Source organism: Prionailurus viverrinus, chromosome B2 (genome assembly GCF_022837055.1).
Source record: "Prionailurus viverrinus isolate Anna chromosome B2, UM_Priviv_1.0, whole genome shotgun sequence".
NCBI lineage: Eukaryota > Metazoa > Chordata > Mammalia > Carnivora > Felidae > Prionailurus > Prionailurus viverrinus.
Genome location: NC_062565.1, coordinates 118,918,282 through 118,940,071, shown reverse-complemented (window position 1 = coordinate 118,940,071; position 21,790 = coordinate 118,918,282). Strand labels below are relative to the sequence as shown.

General features: G+C 39.3%; 1 protein-coding gene across 6 annotated transcripts in view; it reads right to left on the bottom strand.

Annotated features, from left to right (window-relative positions):
- The window catches only part of AKAP7 (A-kinase anchoring protein 7), a 150,033-nt gene that overhangs the window by 55,233 nt on the left and 73,010 nt on the right, over window positions 1-21,790 (bottom strand). For 3 of the 6 annotated variants that reach the window (XM_047860246.1, XM_047860245.1, XM_047860247.1), the window contains exon 7: window positions 7,873-8,020. In XM_047860246.1, the coding sequence (XP_047716202.1) occupies window positions 7,873-8,020 (148 nt within the window). Of the gene's footprint in view, window positions 1-6,186; window positions 7,578-7,872; window positions 8,021-21,790 lie in introns of those variants that run through there. The other 3 variants (XM_047860248.1, XM_047860244.1, XM_047860243.1) reach the window with 3 other exon arrangements.

The following is a 21,790-nucleotide window of genomic DNA, read 5'->3' as shown; positions in this document are numbered from 1 at the left end:
TGATTGAGTTATGCAGATCTTCCATATTTTGACCCACTTCATTATACAACATCAAAAAACAAAACCCACATTGAACAATCATTAATATCACCCCATGGATTGCAAAAGGCCACTAGTAAACTTCTGATGGTGATGGAAATGTTCAGTATCTTGATGGTGATAATGGTTTCACAGTTGTATCTGTACGTTAAAAACTCATCAAATTGTACACTTTAAATTATGTGCAGTCTGGGGGTGCCTAGGTAGCTCAGTCAGCTGAACGTCTGACTTCGGATCAGGTCAAGATCTTGTGGCTTGTGAGTTCGAGCCCCACATTGAGCTCTGTGCTGACAGCTCAGAGCCTGGAGCCTGCTTCCCATTCTGGGTCTCTCTCTCCTTCTCTCTCTCTCTCTCTCTCTCTCTTTCTCTCTCTCTCAAAGGTAAACATTACAAAAAATTTTTTTAATTATGTGCAGTTTTGTATATAAGTTATACCTCAGTAAAATAAAAATAGTGTGACAGAGGGGGAAAAACTGGGAAAACAGAGTTCATTATTCTACTCTGTGCTATTTAGTTTTGTTGATGACATTTTCCATAATAGAAAGTGGGAAAAAGTCTTTAAGTTTCAGGAAGCTGTTAAACTCATGGTAATAAAGTTTTCCAAAATTCTTATTTTTGCCTGAGAGCTTGAATTTTATCATAGTAGTAAATCATGTCAGATACCCCTGATGTGACAAGTTTATTTTAAAGAAAATGCCTGCCAAATGCCCAGATGTGAAAATGATAGTTTGTGAGTCATGTTTCAACAAAAATGACGTTTCAGAAAAGGAAGTCACTACTTTAGCTCGTAGTTTAAATAATGATACAAGTGCCCTTCCTGAGTCAACCTCCTGCTTCAATATGCTGCTGAGGTACTTTAGGAACACTTCTCATTTATGTTAATAGAATACGAAAAAAGACACACATATAGAGATAAATTAAATACAATTAATTACTTTTACTACTCAGCAAAAGCATTCTTACGTGAAATTGGATTTTTTAGCTTTTTATTTATTTTTGAGAGACAGCACAAGTGACAAGAGGGGCCAATGGAGAGACAAGAGAATCCCAAGCAGGCTCCATGTCCTGTCAGCACAGAGCCTGACGTGGGGCTCCATCCCACAAACCCTGAGATCGTGACCTGAGCCAAAACCAAGAGGTAAACGCTCAACCAACTGAGCCACCCAGGTACTCTGAAATTGGCGCTTTTTTTTTAAATGTTTTTAAGGGTGTGTGGATGGCCTTGGATAGAATAAATTCATTGATTCACATCACTTGGAATTCTCACTGTGTTTCAGCCCATAAAGTCGGAGTCTGGTATCTTGCTGGTCTGACCTGTTGGGCACTGGATATAGGCTGAGTTAACTATAACTGAGTCGGCTCTAACTTACCTATGACCCTTTTCATCTTCTACAACTGTAACTGTGCACACCTGTATGCTTCTATTTGAGCCCACGGATGGCCCAATCCTAACCCTCTCACTGCCTCTGTGCTATAGTCTGAAACGAACTTAAAGTCTTAACTTCAGGATCCAATCTTGTGTTATTACAGGAAGTATTAAATTTCACCTTCTTTTTTTTTTTTTATGAAATTTATTGACAAATTGGTTTCCATACAACACCCAGTGCTCATCCCAAAAGGTGCCCTCCTCAATACCCATCACCCACCCTCTCCTCCCTCCCACCCCCCATACCTTCTTTTTATCCCATGTCTATCTGCTCAGTCTTTTTATTACACATCCTCTGTCTCAATATGTATGACTGTGCGTATCTCCTTTTCTACCTCTTTCACCTACTTCTACACCCAAACCTAGCAAGCTCCTTGCCACACCTTCCTTAGCTAACTAGATTACAGGTTCAATCGTTAGTCTTTGCAGTGTGTCTCCTATCACTAATATTGCCTCTTCACTGCTTCCCAACCCATCGCTTCCCTCCCCTGTAAATCATAACCACTGCTCCTAGAAGGTGTCCTTTTGCTACTCTCCATCTGCCTATTCAGTCTGATCCTATTCTTTTGACCTCTGCCACTCCTTACTCCCACACTCTGAGAAGATAAAATCATAAGCTTCTTCCACTGTGTCCTAACATAGCCCACTATTGTCATGGACAAACCCCTATTCATCTATTCCTCATTCCTCCCCATTTCTCATTGCCCAGTGACTATCACACTTAAGGACTGTCTTATAGTTCTCCATACCTCATTATACCAAAGAGAGGCATATACACATTGTAATTTTTTTTAATGTTTTATTTTTGAGAGATAGAGAGAGACTGAGCATGAGCGGGGGAGGGGCAGAGAGAGAAAGAGAGGGAGACACAGAATTCGAAACAGGCTCCAGGCTGTCAGCACAGAGCCTGATGCAGGGCTGGAACCCATGAGCCGTGAGATCATGCCCTGAGCTGAAGTTGGACACTCAACCAACTGAGCCACCCAGGAGCCCAAGGCATATATGCATTGTATATGCTCAATAACATTCATTAAGTTAACGATGACTAATTATTATGAAACCAAAAAACAGTCAGGATCCCAGAAAATTATGGTTTCCACACCTACTTGCGAAAGTTATAAAGAAATACACTGGCCTGCCAAAACAACAACAACAACAACAACAACAACAACAACAACAACGTCTAGACCTTTCAAATTCCTCATTGCCTCCTATAAGGTATGTCTGAGAGCTGAAAGTAAACTAGTCTTTGCAATCATTAAATTGCTCATCAATCTTACAAAGGGTGTCATTTAGTCAATTACCTCCCCTAAGGAAATATAAATGGAATATAGCTGCCTGAGAAAAATTAGTTCACCCAACTGTTAAGTAGCTCACTGAGAACAGCTTCCACCATGCTAGGATACCTGAGCCATATTTCATTCCTGGTTTCACCACAAAAATTTTTTTTTTACCTTTTTTTAAAAAAAGTCTTATTTTGAGAGAGAGAAAGCATAAGCACATGCAAGAGGGGAAGGGGCGGAGAGAGAGGAAGAGAGACAGAATCCCAAGCAGGCTCCATGCTGTCAGCACAGAGCCTATGTGGGGCTTGAACCTATGAACCAAGAGATCACGATCTGAGCCGACATCAAGAGTTTGATGCTTTACCGACTGAGTCACCCAGGCGCTCCTTTTTTTTTTCCTTTTTGGATTTGAATTTTAGCTGATTATTGCAGTTAGGTTTGTAAGGAGTTGCAGCGCAATATTAAGTAGGCATAGTATTACCCAAAGTTTTGATGATGAGAGAACTAAGAGATATAACCTTTTTTTGTATCTGAAAATATGAATGATGTCTCCATATTCTACCAAACTCCCCTAACACTCACATCGAGGTACATGATGGCTAAAGACAGAGGAAAATGCTCAGCATTGAAATGTAAAGCAGGCACAGGAAACAGCAATAGCTGGCAGGGGGATCCAAATTCAGAGGGCTTCAGGAGCCAAGCACAGAGTGAGAACAAGGTCAGCAAATTTATGGTAACAACAACAGAATACGGGGGATAATAAAAAGCAGCTAATTCTAAGGTCAGTGTGCCTACTACCCTATCTAGAATATCGCTACCATGCAAGAATGGAGAACCAGTATCACATTTTCTGATTTTTCAGAAGGCAGCAGAAACCAAGATTTTTTACATAAATCACCCCAATACTGGCAAATTACTAAAATTAGAAAACAAACAAACAAACCCTGTGCCAGTGAAGTACAAAATGGAAGATGCTAACTTGTGATCTTGGAACATACAGTTGGGGTATAAAAAATATTATAAAAATATATTCCTAAAGCTAAATCCCTACTTCACACTCACTTTTAGCAACTGGATTTTTGCATTAATCCTCTGTGTCCGAGTACTTGTATAAATGATCATACCAGGTAGATTAAAAGCTCAAATGCAAAAGCAATAACAAAAAAACTGGAAGACATAAATGAATACGTATCAAATCTTTGATTTGGAAATGACTCTATATAATAATGGAAGAAATCACAGGAGAACGTTCCATCTATAATTTAACAAAAACTAAAAACATTTAATGTGAAAATTGCCTTGTGACCAAAATTAAATGTAAAATAAAACCTGGTAAATATTTGGACCAATATGGCAAAGGGCTAATTGTCTTTACTATAAAAACAAAACCCAAAACAAAACAAAACAACACATCTCACAAATCGATGAGACACGAAAAGAATAGATTCCAACTCCTTATGGACAAGCACGGTTTGCTGTTGCCAGTTCATCTGCCAAACCACAGATGTACAACACAACGAGCTCTCAAAAACCTAAAAAGCATCAGAAGAAAGGAAGTGCCACAAAAGATCCAACAAATAGAAGAATTCACACCCACGGAACTAGAGATTTAAAAAATATGGGAAGTCTTGTTTGGAGAAATGTCTACTTTGCTCTTCTACCCATTTTTAAATCCGATTATTTGTCTTTTTGTTCAAAATGGCCAACAGACACATGAAAAGATGCTAAACATCACTAATCATCAGGGAAATGCAAGTCAAAACCACAATACAATGTCATCTGACACTTGTTAGAATGGCTATCAACAAAAAGACAAGAACCAATAGGTGCCAGCAAAGATATGGCGAAAACAGAACCCTTATATGCTTTTGGTGGGAAAGTAAATTGGCTCAAAGACTATAAGAAAGAGTATGCAGAGTCCCCCAAAAAATTAAAAATAGAAACATCATATGATCCAGTAGATCTGGATATAAACCTAAAGCAATGAGAATAGGATTTCAACCAGATATGAACTTCCATGTTTATCACAGTGTTATTCACAATATCCAAAATATGGATAAAAAGATGTCATACGTACACACAATGGAACATTATTCAGCCATGAAAAAGGAGGATATCCTCCCACTTGCAACAACATGGATGGACCTTGAGCACATTATGCTAAGCAAGCTAAGTCAAAGAAAGACAAGTACTGTATGATATCATTTATAAGTGGAATCTAGGAAATTAAATCTGTAAAAAAAATAATAAAATCATGATTACCAGACACTGGGGGTTGGGGAAGTAAGAGTAATGGTGTTTTAAAGTGTACAAACTTATAACAAGTAGCAAATAAGTCATAAAGATCTAGTATACAATATACTTAATATAAACATAAATATTGTACAGTTATATAATGTGATAAATATCACTACATTGGCAATTAAAGCATAATACATAAATATATCAAAGTAAAAACTTGTACTCCTTAAGTTTATACAATGTTACACATTAAATTCACTCAATAAAAAAGAAAAACTAAAATACTTTTAAATATATAAAAAGAACATTAATAATTAATTATATTGAAATCCTCAAAGAGCTGAATGAAGCAATAGCATCCACAAAGCAAAGAACAGAAGAGGAAAATATGAAAAAGAATCAACTGGAAATCTTAGAAATGAAGCATATAGTCATTGATATTTTTTAAATAATAATGATAAGATACCCTAAATGGCATAATTGAGACAGCTGAAAAGAAAATCCATGACTTGGAATCTAGTACTCTCCAAGAATGCCTTATTACCAAATTAAGACATAGGAAATATGCCAATCCGAAGAATTCCCTCCCTAGAGAAATTCACTTATGTACCTACATACAAAGTTTTATAAAAAATTCTGAGTCTTTGAACCCAACTTCTTACCCTAGAAATTCTGAATGCAAAATATGTTAAGAATGTAAATCTGTCCCATTCTATAAATGCATACAATAAAATATTGGTTCAAGGTACAGGAAACAGGCTTTAAATTTGAGTCAGGATCAAATCAAAAAGAAGTCAGTTAAATCTGATCAAGAAATGAAACTCACAAAGAAAGTATCCTGAATCCTCCTAAATACTCTCTATTACAAAACTCAGATAAGATTAAGATTGAGAAAATCAATAACTAGCCATAGCAAATAAAGGAATTCTAGTGTGTATTAATTATAACACAATAATTATTATACTAGATGCAGATATTATTTTAAAATCCTTTTTTTAGTTTATTTATTTTTAGAGAGAGAGTGTGTGTATGAGCAGGGGAGGGGCAGAGAAAGACACAGAGAGAGACAGAATCCCAAGCAGGCTCCACACCGTCAGCGCAGAGCCCAAAGCAGGGCTCGAACTCAAACTGTGAGATCATGCCTGAGCCGAAACCAAGAGTCAGACGCTTAACAGACTGAGCCACCCAGGAGCCTCATCGAGGCAGATATAATTTTAAAGTTCATTTTGGCATCACAAAATGTGATGGAAAAGGTAGAGTATTTGTAATAGGCAAAATCCACTTTTTAAAATAAATGTTAAATGATCAGTATGGGGATACAAGATTGGTGGAGCTTAGAAGAAGCTAAATTGCTTTGAGTTAGAAAAAGATGAGAGATAAAGAAGCCTGAGGGGAAAATCTAGAGATATTGCCTGGAATAAGGGGAGTTTTGAAGACTAAGCTGAAAAGAGCAATAAAATTAAAAATTCAATGGTTGATGTATTGTGATTTGGGATGAGCTGAACACAGCTGTCTAATGGCAATGTCAGTGATACATGCCAACCCCACAGTATCTTCAGGAAATTCTAGATTGCTCAGGGGGGTTTGTTTGCTTTTTAAATGGGAGTGGGAGAGGCAATGAAGCACTGAGCTCTCCTTCAACGTTGGCTTAAAGTAATCACAGAGAAGATATGGCAAGTTGGCCAAAATCTGTGTTCCACAAGAAAACTGTACATTTGCCATTTGCAATGAACTTAAAAGGAAATGTTTAGCCCTCATCAAAACTTCATGGAAGACAGCACTCCAGCAAAACTCCTGAAAACACAAAAGTCTTCCTTAAAAATCGACTTGAAATGTTTCAGAACATAAATTCAAACGACATATTGAATACCTCCTGTTTAAGATAGCTAAGATCTTTGGAAGATAAGATGACGACCACTCTGAAGATACCTAGTGAGAATTTGGAAATAAAATTGTGCCTCTGGAACATTTCCTTAATGCATTAAAAAGACTTCAGTATTAAGATTCTTTTAGGATGTATACTTCCATGGGTTTTCTTCAAGCTGATGTGGAGAGAAATTATCTTGGTTGAAGACCTTGAAATATTTAGATATGGGTATTTATCTTCTTCGAATATTTTCATGTTACTTCAAAAGTATACAAATCAGGTTGTCTTGAAGTTCACCATTTTATAAGAATGATGCCTGGATTTGAAATAGCACATGTGAATCACATGTGAACAAATTCCTTTGAATACATTCACACTGCAGAACAGCCCTGCTCTGGCTTAAAAAAAAAAATCTTCATTTGGTTTATACATTTTTCACTTGGAAACGTAATTGTGTATGAGTCTGTCTTAATCACATGCCATCTCCCTGATAAGATGAGAGAAGTATTCATGCGTGAATCTGTTTCCCCACAAAACATGTTTCCTTTGGGGAAGAAATTGAAGAACACGTTTTCAATCTTTGCAGGCCACCTAGACTTTATCTTCTCAGAATGAAACGTTCTGACCTGGAATATTCTATTCCTAATTAAAAGCAGCAAACATGAAAATGCCTTGTGTGGAATGGTGCGTTCATACAGGTCCTCACTGGAGAAAATGTTTTCTTCATATTCATGAAATAAAATTAAACTGGAATGAATTTCAAATCAACATTTCAAGACTTCATTATATTTAAAGCACAAAAGTATATAAAAACCAAAGGTACTAAAATCTTGACCGATAAACACGAACCATGCGTATGTTTTACAAAATTTCCAATGTATTATTGCCGAAACATAATATTTACAAAAATACATCGCTGAAAAAAACATACATCTAGCCCTAAGTATCTGCCAAAAAGAAACAATATTAACAAAATCAAAATTAAAGATAATAAGTAATTTTTAAATGGCACTCACCAATCACAATTGAAGACTCACAGTGATAATAACCATTACTTTGTTTTTTCTTTAGCATGGAGCAAAGATCTATGCGATGTACCATTTCTTCTCCAAATCTGTGACTGATAAATTTTTCATAGAATTCGGGGTCTATTTTTTTCACTCCCTTGAAATGACAAAACAAAATCACATCACTCAATCATTCCACTGAGGCAGGGCAGCTACTTCATATTTATATCCCTTTCTTGGAACCTGATATCACACTTCGGTACACAATACAGCCTACTGGCATTTGAAAATGGATACCACAAAATGGTTTTAAAGTTGTTTTTAAAGTCTCCCTGTCTAGGATGAGTTGTATTTAAAAAAAAAAAAATCATTGAAGAATGTTGGGTTTAAAATTGGGAGCATTCAGAACTTCACACGCTTCAAGCTTCTGAAATAATAAAGTATATCAAGTTGAAATTTGAGGTATAAAAAAAAGAGTAATTGTCTTCAACAACACAGAAATGGATGAATTTTTAAAAGTGATACAGGGGCGCCTGGGTGGCGCAGTCGGTTAAGCGTCCGACTTCAGCCAGGTCACGATCTCGTGCTCCGTGAGTTCGAGCCCCGCGTCAGGCTCTGGGCTGATGGCTCAGAGCCTGGAGCCTGTTTCCGATTCTGTGTCTCCCTCTCTCTCTGCCCCTCCCCTGTTCATGCTCTGTCTCTCTCTGTCCCAAAAATAAATAAACGTTGAAAAAAAAAAAAAGTGATACAAATTTTAACATTTTATAGTGTACAAAATGTTTTAATAACATGAATACAATTTTTTTTTATTTTTTAAACGTTTATTTTTGAGAGACACAGAGACAGAGTGAGAGTGGGGGAGGGGCAGAGAGAGAGGGAAACAGAATCTGAAGCAGACTCCAGGCTCTGGGCTGTCTGCACAGAGCCCAACATAGGGTTCGAACCCATGAACTGTGAGATCATGACCTGAGTCGAAGTCAGACACTTAAAACGACTGAGCCACCCAGGCACACCAGATGAATGCAATTTTTAAACTCCTTATGTAAGAATCATTTAAAAAAAATTTTTTTTAACGCTTATTTATTTTTGAGACAGAGAGAGACAGAGCATGAATGGGGGAGGGTCAGAGAGAGCGGGAGACACAGAATGTGAAACAGGCTCCAGGCTCTGAGCCGCCAGCCCAGAGCCCGACACGGGGCTTGAACTCACGGACCGAGAGATCATGACCTGAGCTGAAGTCGGCCGCTTAACCGACTGAGCCACCCAGGCGCCCCTGTAAGAATCATTTTAAAACAGGGGCACCAGAGTGGCTCAGTTAAATCTGACTCAATTTCAGCTCAGATCATGATCTCACAATTGTGAGATCAAGCCCTGTGTCAGGCTGTGCGCTCAGCATGGAGCCTACTTGGGATTCTCTCTCTTCCTCTCTCTCTCTCTCTGCCTGCCCCCCAAAATAAATACGTATTTTTTTAAAAGAACCATTTGAAGACAAAGGTTATTTGAATTGGAAGAGGAAGTCATCGGATCTTCCAAATTGTTCTCTACCTGCCTCTCCTTATTCTCAGTGCCTTTCATATCAAGAAGAAGTTGCCTTTCAGTGTTGCCTCCAATCCAATCTTGTTGGCTCTCCCTTCAACACATGACTAATTCTCACTACTGCCTTTGTACCTTGGTCCTGTCTTTCACCCGGATTATCCTGATAGCCTCCTGTTTTCTCACCCTTGCCTCCTCTATAGCCAGAGTGATCCTATCAAAACATACATCACATCAGGTCACTCCTCTGCTGAAAATTCTCCAGAGGTCCCCACTTTTCTCAAAAGTAGAGCCAGCTTCCCCAGAACAGCCCACAAGTTCCTGCTCTGCCCTCTCAGTAATTTCTAGGCCGTGTCTCCTGCTCATCCCCCTTCCTGCTTCCTCTCCTGGCAATGTTCCTCCAGATATCCTCATGGCCAGTCTCCCATCCTGCCATCCTGGGAGACTGCCTGCCATCCAATTTTTTCTTTCTTTCTTTGTGTCTTTGTTTCTTCCTTTGTTTGTTTGTTTCTATCCTATCTTTTTATCTGAAAGAGAGAGTGCACATGCACAGAGACAGGAAGAAAGAGAGGTGGGGCAGGGGGCGCGTGGAATGTTAAGTAGGCTCACACTCAGCACAGAGCCTGATCCAGGTTCAATCTTACAACCCTGAGATCATGACCTGAGCCAAAATCAAGAGTCCCATGCTTAACCAGGCGCCCCTCAAATTTTATTTTCTTAACAGAATTTTACCTGACCACACTCTTTAATTTGCACTCCCAAATCCTTTCGACGCTTCTCTCCTCATAAATATCTATGTACGTTCTTCCACAGCACCTACCACCTCCTACCATACTGTGTAATTTACTTTACTGTGTTCATTTTTCACAGTCTGTCATTATCTATCTCTCCCCATTAGAATGTATGTTCCCCAAAGACAAAGACTTTTGTCTGACTCACTGAAATGTCCCCAGTGCCTAGCACACTGCTTGTCACGGAACAGTGCTTAATAAATAATTGTCACAAATGTCATATGACTTCACTCATGTGTGGAATTTAAGAGACAAAACAGATGAACATAAGGGAAGGGAAGCAAAAATAATATAAAAACAAGGAGGGGGACAAAACATAAGAGACTCTTAAATACCGAGAACAAACTGAGGGGTGCTGGAGGGGTTGTGGGAGGGGGATGGGCTAAATGGGTAGGGGCATTAAGGAGGACACTTGTTGCGATGAGCACTGGCTGTTATATGTAGGGGCTGAATCACTGGATTCTACTCCTGAAATCGTTATCGCACTATATACTAGCTAACTTTGATAGGAATTAAAAACAAAAACAAAAACACCGAAGTGAAAAAAATCATAATTGTCACAAATTCAGAGGATAGAGTTTCAAAAGAAGGGCAGCTGACAGCATCAAATGCTGTTCATTCTAAATTCAATAAGAGTGAAACCAAGTGGACTTCTTTTGGTTTGGTGGGTGGGGGGCCCTGAGAAAGCAGCACATGGTACTGAGGGGCAATCGAAATGCGGGAGTTCAAACGAGCTCTGCTACTTTTCAAGATGTGGTTTGGCCTCAGTTTCCTCATCGATAAAATGAGGTTAACAAGTGAACCTACTTCAAAGTGTTATATGGACTAAATAAGTGAACTTCTAAAATGTTTAAAACAGGGAAATAGAGTAAATGCTATCATATTTACATGACAAATGCTATTAAATATATACAACACTCTTATATATTGTCATTAGTGAACTTAGAGGAATAACTTCAATAGAGGTAAGGTTGCAGAAAAAGTTCTTAAAGGTTCTGAGTAAATGGAAACTGACCGTGCTTACTTGTCTTTTAAATGCTTTTTCACTTGTGCATGGGTGCTGGTTGGGAGCGGGAAGGCAAGGCAGGCTGGTGTCATCCCCTTAGACCAGGCACAAGATGACCAGTCATAACTTAGGAAAAAAAAGGAACTTCAGTTTTCAAGGACCAAGGCCAGCACTGGCTAGCCACCATAATCTCCATTTCAGTTTTGTAAGATGTCATTATTTTTTTTAAGTAAGAAATAAGGGAAACATTAGAAACATCGTTAAGCTAATTAATTTAATTTTAGCAAAAAAGTAAGAACCGATTATTTTTGCAGTTCTTCACAGATGACTTCCAACATGAGTCTTCAAGGAATGAATTTTTACTAGAGAGTGGAACGGAATTAATTCTTTAACTCATAATTTACAGAGAGAACTGTGGTTCAAAATGCATGCCTTAGGAGGCACTGAAATTATATGCCCTGAACAGAAAGCATCTTTAATAATAAAGAATCTAGAAACAGGTAAGAATCTGCTTTGTCTGATATATAATATTAACATGGTCTTTGTTCTCTAGAGAATTTTTTGGCAATATATTTCTTTTTTTTTTTTTTTCAGGCACTTTTCCCCATAGCAATATACATCTTCTCTAATAAAATGTATCTGAATTGGTCTCCCCACAGCTGCAGCCGGTGGTGTTTTTTTCCATAATAAAATAAAGGACAATCATTCTAAGAAAATAAGTGAGTATATCAAAGTTGAATATCAGTCAGGGTAAGGCTAAAAAGGTTCCTATTTTCTGAATGGATCCACTGGGTTGCCAAAACAGTCCCAGAGATATCACCCTGAAAGGTTCTAGTTCAAAGCTAAGAAGTCTGGGTTAGCATTATTTTTAGGTTTTAGACGCACCTCCCCCCATTATTCCCTGTTTCCCTTCTTCATAGGCCAGGCCCTTTCCAAGGTACCTTGTCATTTAAGGATTGGTGGAAGTATATCACATTAGGAGAGCTCAAAGAAAATTATAAAAATGGTTAAAGCCAGAAAAATTTGACCTGTAAAGGCCAAGATAGTTGGGATTATTTCAACTGGAGAGAAACAACGTGTAGGGTATCTTCAACAAGACCATGCCAAGGGAGTTGCAGGCCTGCAATGGTGGATAGGCTTGGTGACTGTCTAATGCTACACCTGAATCTTATTTTTGCCTTGAACCTAGCAGGCACAGGGGATATTTTCAAGGGCTTCACATTTATCATTTTACCTAATATAAATGGCATATCAATTATGCATCATAACACTGAAGGAAGTCAAATACAAGATAGAAGACTTTGAAACAATAAATTAGTAGCAAGAAACATCAAACAGAAAAACTTTTCAAGACTATCTTAATTAAGCATTAGAAAGGACTGAAGTTTTACTTTCCTTTAGCCTAGTTTCAGGCACAGGTTAGGGAGAATTATCAGTGACGTTTAAAGCCACTTGATAACCTTTGATACGCTGTACCATGAATCCCTCAGAACTTCATTCTCGATTGCAATTGGCACCCAAAGAGCCAATACGGGAAAAATGCCACTGAGACCATGATGAGTATTTTTAGAATCATCCAAGGCGGCATCTGCTAAATAATGTAACCTATTTACTTGGGAAGCACTCACCAACCATATCACTTACATTTAGCTAAATGATGTGTCTAATTTAATATGTGCCAAAGAGGCCTCAGACTGATGTTACTATGCACCCAACTTTATTTCGATATAGAAGTAAAGACAGCCATGAAATATGAAAATTCACTTTAGTTCACAATCTGAATACGAAAATCATTCTAAGGTTCTGAAAGATAAAATTTAATTTCTGTAAGAAGGTTATTGTGATCAGAAGAACAATGGAATACCAGCTTCATTAAAAAGGTTAAGATTTTTCTACGATAGCAGATAATTTCTTATCGAGACTTGTTATCTTATGCTAATCACGACTTCCATGATGAAAACATAAATAGGCTGTATATCAGATGAAGAAATGATGTGTCCTGCTGATATTCCTGGAGCTCTGCTGTGTTTTCTAATACTTTATTCCTGTTATGCAGTAGCTATAAAGAAATGTATGTTTCATGTGATAATGACCTGAAACCAAAATTCAGAATGTAAATTAAAAGCCAAACCAAACTGGTTTATCATTTTGGGGATTTGATGGTCAAAGAAGAATGGCAATCTTTTATACTCATTTTCATAACTGGGAAAAGTTTACATGTCTGTAGTAGTACGGCATTAGTTAAAAAACTAAAATATTTTTTAATGGCCACTGCCCCTAATGAAAAGTTACATATTGGCAATTCAAAGTTATAGAGAGAATGTGTATATTGACATGGGATTTCTCTGAGGCAGATCTTACTTTATAATTCTTAACGACTCCTTCCTTCATCTCTTGGCATAACTACACTTTTCATTATTTGCACTGTCTCATTTCCACCTTCCTCCTGATACAGACCCTTCAATTACCTTCTTGTGAGCCACAGCCTCCCGCAGCCCCTCTCGGCCCGGGTAAGGGAGGCCCTTCCCGTTCAGGCTCAGTTCCATCCAAGCCCGTTCCTCACAGGGACGAAAGCAGGCAAAGGCACCTCACCACACCAGCTAATGGGCTTAGATTAGCACGGTGATTTCGGATCCAGCGCCAGCACCCTGGGTGAGAACTGCCTGGCAGCCTCCCGGTCCCCTCTTCTGCCCCTCTGGACCATCTGTTGGCGCTGGGCTCCACCTTGGTCCCCCTGCCCAAGCATGTCTGTTTGCTGCCTGGGTGAGGCCCTGATACCCTGCCTCATGCCTGTCATTAGCTTTAGAGGTGAAAAAGCAAGAGTGATGGAAAATAGAAAAGACAATGGTACTTTGCTTATTGTTTCGAGCCAATCTTAAACAAACAAACAAACAAAATGACGCTCTGTCATCTATCTGTATAACAACAGTAAGAGAAAACTTACACAGGTACGTATATATGTACATACTTACATACTACGTACGGGCACTATTCTAAAACCTTTTACTAACTCACTTAGTAATCACAATAGCCCTGTAAGATTGGTACTGTTATTATCCCCAGAGAAGGAAAGTGAATCACAGAGAAATTAGGTCACTTACCAAAGGACACATAGCTACTAAGAGGCAGAGTGTGGATTCACATTCAAAATAAGCAGAGAGCAGAGACAAATTGAAAAGAATAGAATGATAACATTCAAGCTCATCACTATTTCCTTTAAAATATTAAAATTCTAATAGTATTAATCATCCTTAATATATAATCATATATAATATACTACCATATTTCTAAAACCAATGTGAAAATCACTTTGGGAATCTCTAGCATTCTAAAAATACCTGCCTTTAACATGCTGCATTAATATTAATAAGTCAAGTGATAATTATATGTCCATAACAAATGAATTTCATAGAGGGAAAAGAGAAATAATTCATAGATGTTACTTAGACATGGAAAAAATTATCCAAATAATCTGTATAAAAAGAGCTCTTCTTCTACTGTTAATACCCAAATAATGGAGTAAAATATTGGCGGAGATTGTCTGCATTTTCCAAACCATCTGTTTGAATATACAGTATTTCTCAATTACTTTAAAAAAATTTTTTTTTATTTTAAAGAGAGAGAGAGAGAGAGAGAGAGAGAGAGAGAGAGAGAGAGAGAGAGAGGAGATTGCTAGAAACAGAGAGGGAGAATCTCAGGCAGGCTCCACACTCAGCGTGGACATGGGGCTCAATCCCACAACCATGAGATCATCACCTGAGCTGAAGTCAAGAGCTGGACGCTTAACCAGCTGGGCCACCCAGACATCTCCATTTCTCAATTCTTCATTTTATTTTATGATAGAGCACCTATTACTTTACCATGGGGTTTTTGGATAGGTCTTCTCTTCAATCCCTCTATTTATAAATTTGTGTTGAGCACGACTGCGTTGTTTAATCTTAAGGCTTTAGGGAAAGAAACAGAAACTCTTGGGGCGCCTGGGTAGCTCAGTCGGTTGGGCGTCCGACTTCGGCTCAGGTCACGATCTCGCAGTTTGGGAGTTCGAGCCCCGTGTCGGGCTCGGTGCTGACAGCTCAGAGCCTGGAGCCTGCTTCAGATTCTGTGTCTCCCTCTCTCTCTGCCCCTCCCCTACTCACACTCTGTGTGTGTGTGTGTCTCTCTCTCTCTCTCCCAAAAATAAATAAACATTAAAAAAATTTTTTAAAGAAACAGAAACTCTTCACTCTAGCACTGTATCTAATATTTATAATACCTTTCAGCAAGTAATAAGAGAAAGCTGCTAGAATTCTATGTTTTTAATCTACTGTTGACACCTCCTTCTACCTATCCTAACGCTTTGAGAGCAGCTGAATGCTCTTTAGGGATATCAAGTGGCAAGGAAAGCTGCCACATAGTAAAGATGATGTGTGACTCCTAATACCGCAAGCCACTTCACAAAATCACCAAGAAAATATGAGCTGTATTGCTTCCTGCAGTTTCTTTCCATGAAGTGCTGCCATCAGAGAGAAGAAGAAACATGGCTTCCACCTGTATTTAGTTCATTTATACTAATGACATATTAACTAGAGAGGTAACATTTTGATGATATCCAGGGCATTCTCAAGGTCACTAGCTCAATGGAAAACTACAACACCTTTATTTTTATTTTTTTCATCCTTATTATTTTTGAAAAAAGAGCGAAAGCAAGTGGTAGGGGCAGAGAGAAAGGAAGACAGAGGATCTGAAGGGGGCTCTGCACTGAGAGCAGGTGGAGAGTCTGATGTGGGGCTCGAACTCACAAACCATGAGATCATGACCTGAGCCAAAGTCAGATATGTACCTGAGCCGCCTAGATGCCCTTATAGCACTTCTATTTACAACAGTCTGCTGCCATATAGGTTCATTCTTTGTCTACTTAGCAAAACTCTTCCCAGTTCCTCCTTAAGTTTTCTTGAGGATAGCATGAGAGAGCATATGCTGTTTGGCCATGTAACTATTATATTTGCCTTGGCTTTTTTCATTACACTGGAACAAAGAAAGAACTTGGTCAGTGAGGCATCCAAGACTGCTTCCTATACAGTTCAGTCTCACTTGGATTCTCAATTCCCCAAGATCCAACCCCAGCTGTGTTCTTGGCTCATCACAGTTTTGTGGTCACTCAGACGCAAACAGGCTGCAGCCTACTCCTCCCTATCACATCTGTTTTCCTAATATTTTGCTGTTTGGAACAAATAACAACATGTTCTCCCGAATTCACCAACTTAGCCATTTATTTCCATAAACTAAAGATAAAACATAAAATATCCCCACATCAAAGTATCTCGCCATATGTGGTCTATTCATTCACAACTTAATCTAAATGTTTTCCTCCTTCAGTCGATAGCTGTCCCTTCTAATCAACCTTTCCCAACATGACGTAATGCCAGCAAATAGGTGTAAAAACTTCCCAAGGTCTCAACAACAAAAACAGGAAAGTAAAGCTGTTCTGCAGAAGATCATTCAGAAACAAGTTCACAGAAAAATCCTAATAATTTTAACTTGTCCTATAACACCAGCTTATGTACTGCAACACACTTCTATTGTGGTTGAATGTGTTCTGCTTTTATAACCTAAAGGTCAAAAAACATTCACCTCAATTGGTTAGATATCTATAGACAGAATTTCAGACCTAATTGTAGCCACAGGTATGATCCAAATGAGAGTTAAATACCTAGAAAGTGTAGACGGGGCCATATATTTGACGAAATATTTTAAATGCATCCACAGACATCACTAATTTTAACCTTGTGGGGTTTTTTTTAGGTTGTTTTTTTTTGTTTTTGTTTTTTTTTTTTTGAGTGAGAGAGAGAGCAGGGAAGGGGCAGAGAGAGGGGGAGAGAAAATCCCAAGCAGGCTCCATACTGTTAGCACAGAGCCCGATGCAGGGCTTGATCCCATGACCATGAGATCATGACCTGAGCCAAAATCAAGAGTCAGTTGCTTAAATGAGCCACCCATAGCCTTGTAATGTTAAGCAAGAGAGACATAGAGTGTTTTTATAATTCATCATGCTCCTATGCATCTAGTACTTGTTCTTCTCCTATTTTCTTATAAACTTATCAATTTCCTTGATTTTCCTCCCCTCAACATTCTTCCTTACTCCTCCCTCATCATTCTCGATAGAGCACTTTACTCATTTCTTTCAACTGTGCAGGCATATTCTCTGCACTCTACATAGGACAGAAGACCCTAACAGAGGAAGGTGTCCCAACAAGGGAATGTTATGAGAACTGAGTGAAGGACCAGGAAAGAAGTAACACTAAGATTTACACTGAGTGTGCTATAGGTTAGGAAATGGAACAAGGAAGAAAGGTGTTCAATGATACAGGCCTTTCTACTTTACTTGGTTGGAAACATTCCCTGTATATCATATAAGATAAAAGAGTTTGGTAGAAAAAAAGCAATAGTTATAGGGGCGTCTGGGTGGCTCAGGTGGCTAAGTATCTGACTGGCTCAGGTCATGATCTCACGGTTTGTGGGTTTGAGCCCCACGTTGGGCTCTGTGCTGACAGCTCGGAGCCTGGAGCCTGGAGCCTGCTTTGGATTCTGTGTCTCCGTCTCTTTTTCCCTCCCCTGCTCATACTCTGTCTCTCTCTCTCTCAGAAATAAATGAACATTAAAAAAAAATTTTTTTTAAGAAAAAAAGCAATAGTGGGGCACCTGGGTGGCGCAGTCGGTTAAGCATCCGACTTCAGCCAGGTCACGATCTCGCGGTCCGTGAGTTCGAGCCCCGCGTCGGGCTCTGGGCTGATGGCTCAGAGCCTGGAGCCTGTTTCCGATTCTGTGTCTCCCTCTCTCTCTGCCCCTCTCCCGTTCATGCTCTGTCTCTCTCTGTCCCAAAAATAAATAAACGTTGAAAAAAAAAATTTATAAAAAAAAAAAGAAAAAAAGCAATAGTTACATATGAAACAGTCATTAAAGATATAACTTGGGAATCATGTGCGCCTCTTAAACCAATTCCAAAATTAATGTTTCTCTCCAGATAGAGCAAGAAATGTATCCAATGATTTTCTTTTTTAATATGATACACGTTGCCATGCAAAATAATTTTATACATAATATACAACTGGAATCTTTCTTTTGTCCTCATTTCAAACTTAATCACATTTAACGTGAAATCTCCCCATGGTACACTCTTAAAATACATAATTACAGGGATTACATAGTTTCCTCAATGGACTCGGTGTCAGTATATATCTATGAATATGAGATGACATATTGCTTCCAAAAAAGTACAGAGATAAACAAATTAGCCAGTTAATTTTCACACAACTTTCTCTTTTAGAAAATTTTTAAATAAGTATATTTTCACAATTTCAGGAAGCACTTCTAGATTAGTAAAATAAGCAGTAGGTTTGGTTGGGGAAAAGATTTTAATGTAAAAGTTAAGAAACAAGGGATTTCCATCTTAGGATAATAGTATGCAAAAAATTAAATGAACTGGCCTATTCTTCTTTTGCTATACCTGGTCTATCACAGTGGGATGGGCCTCGGGAAAGCTAGACTGGCCAAATCCAACACCATCCCTTCCATATCCACCCTACCTCTCAAATATCTACCTCTTTCTATCACACATATCTCTACCAGCAGGGATTACAATTTCGGCACCTGCCATTAGGGATATGTGTGATAGAAGGTTACAACCCACTGAGACGGATATCTGACATGATTTCCATATGCATTCCGTTTTTTCACAGGTGACCACTTCCCTCCCAACACACACACACACACACACACACACACACACACACACACACTTAATTTCACTGAATTAAGTCCTAGCAATGTTTGTGCTAGAAGTCCAAGAGTACAAAGTACTCTATCTACCATTTTCTGATTATCAGGGTAGGTCAGGGCGGGGGAGAAGTAAGAATACAAGACGACCAAATCATGAAAAATGCAATGCGTATGAATAAGGAGGGATGTGGCTAAAAGCGCAGGACCACCAGAGGGAGTCAGAATATTCTCCCAGCTAACAGCTCAGTAAGATCTCACAGTAGTACTGGAGGCCAAACATGAAATTGTTGTGAAAGAAATGTTCTGGTCTAAATAAAGTTATGTAACAAATTATTATATAATCAAATGCATCTGTGGGGGAGGCAAGAGCTAAAGAGGGAAGAGAAGTACTTTCATACTCTGGTCACTACTTAAGGGCAGGGTACAGTTACAGTTGTACTTCGAAGGCCCTAAAGATGGGTCTCCAAAATGGTATCACAAATTCTGGCAACAATTAAAAATGTTGCCACCAGCTAGGTTTTAGAGAAAGAACACTTACTGCAGAAACTAAGCTGGAGTTCCTGTAGTCAAGGGTGGCTAGTCCCGTAGGTGATACGAGCAAGTTTTGTTAGGTCTTCAACTACATATAATATGAAGTCTGTCCCTGGCAAAGAGGCCAGTAATAAAAAAAGTTTATTCTTTAACTTATTGGAGTAACCAATAGAGAGTCAACTGAGCAATTTAGTAATTCATACTAGTACTGCTCTGTTTTTAAGTTACCTTTCCTTGAAAGAATAATATTCTAATGAATGGCCAAAAATAATCAGTTCATATTTAGGAATAGAAGTATAATTCCAATAGAAAATAGTTACAGTTCTGGATTGCAACCTTAGTTTCCCCTCAAATCTAAATGGGGCTCCCTAGAAAAATTAGAGCTTTACCTTCTTTTATTATGTAGTTAATTATTTTTTTTTAATTTTTTAATGTCTATTTTTGAGAGAGAGAGAGCATGAGCAGGGGAGGGGCAGAGAGAGAGAGGGAGACACATGTCTGAAGCAGGCTCCAGGCTCTGAGCTGTCAGCACAGAGCCCGACGCGGGGCTTGAACCCACAGACCGCGAGATCATGACACGAGCCAAAGTCAGACACTCAACCGACTGAGCCACCCAGGCGCCCCTATGCAGTTAATTCTAATTAACACAGGTAGATGACCACTCTCTAGTAGTAGAGAAAATCTTATTACCATACAAATAATACTAGCCGGTTTGCTTTTATATGACTAGTCAAGTGGGTAAGGAATTAGCTCCTATAACTAAACAAACTAAATTCTGTACCAACACTATTTTCAAATAAAGTTAAGGTTTCCTGGATCATACGTTCTGTTTTGCTATCCACTATAATCAATCCACTGTGGGGTTTGCCAGTTTCATACAAGATCATTATGCTCCATTCTGTCCTTAACTAGGATAATGAAATTAATAGAGGTTTCAAAATGTCTGAAAAAGACTTGTTTAAAAAGAAATTTCTGGGGCCAAGATGGCAGAGCATCATGGAAGTTCTCTGCATCTCTCATCCCTGAAATGCAGCTAGATCAGCACCAAACCATTTTGCACACCTAGAAAATTGATCTGAGGATTAACACAACAATCTGCATGATTCGTGCCACAGAACTCAGTAGGTATGTGGCACAGAGAGGTGAACTGAGAGAGAGAAGCCACAGAGGGGCAGGGAGCTGTTTTTAGGAGAGATGACAGAGAAAGGGGGGAGAATATAAGAAAAGGACTTCCCCCAAAAGCAGCTGGAAAGAGAAAGAGTAGAAACATCCACAAGTGACTGATCAAGAAAGGGAGAAAGGAGAGGGTTTCAATACCATTAGGACTCTATAAACAGGGGAGACCAGAGTCGGAAATTTCGCAGCTCAATACCTGACAGTGCTCTGGCAGGAAGGATGAATCCCCAGGAGCAGGCAGTGAGATTCAAGGGGTCCATGGGCCTCATGGAGTTCCCCTGCTATGAGGGCATTTGGTAGAGGCCCTACAGCCTCCCCACAGGCAAAGGTCCCAGCGGACCCCAGAGAACATGATTGCTGGTATTGGAATGAAGATGCCAGGGTGCGGTGATACCTGGGAGACAGTTGTGTGTTGTGATTTACCATAATCCCTGAACTGCCACCCAATTGCATGAACTTATTCTGGGGCAAGCCAGCAGTCAGTAACAGTCTTTGAGCCTTGGCAGTGTGATTGGACAAATGTTCCTGGGGACAATCCAGCACCTGGCCATTACTGGGTGAGACTCACTCCCCCTCCCCACCAGAAGGTCTGAGTGGGTCCAAGCCACAGGGCCCTCAGAAGTGAGGGGTTTGGAAACGCAGCCCCATCTGGAATAAAATTCAGAGGGAGGTGCCACCTGGCAGGCTGACGGCTTAGACACAGATAGTGCAGAAGTGGGGAGTGGAAGGAAGCCAGAGACAAAGGAGGGGTGTTTGATTGCCGGTCGGTGAGAGCACAGAGTTCTGGTGCTAGAGACTGGGAGGCTGGGTGATGCCATTTCCACTTATCCCTTCACACACATGCCACACTGATCTACACCAGTAAGCTAAGCAGCGCCACCTAGTGGAGAATGGAACAATTACACCAAACCTCATCCAACTGGGCCAACCAAGCCCTAGAGGAACAACACTCCTGCTTGGTTTACAGACTATAAAGTGCTTCATAGTTTGACTTCTAGGGGAAACTGGATATAATTCATTCGGGTTTCATTCTGTTCACTGGTCTATCCATTTTTTTTCTTTTTTAAAATTTTTTTTAATGTTTATTTTTGAGAGAGAGAGGGAAAGAGAGGGAACAGAGGAGGAGCAGAAAGAG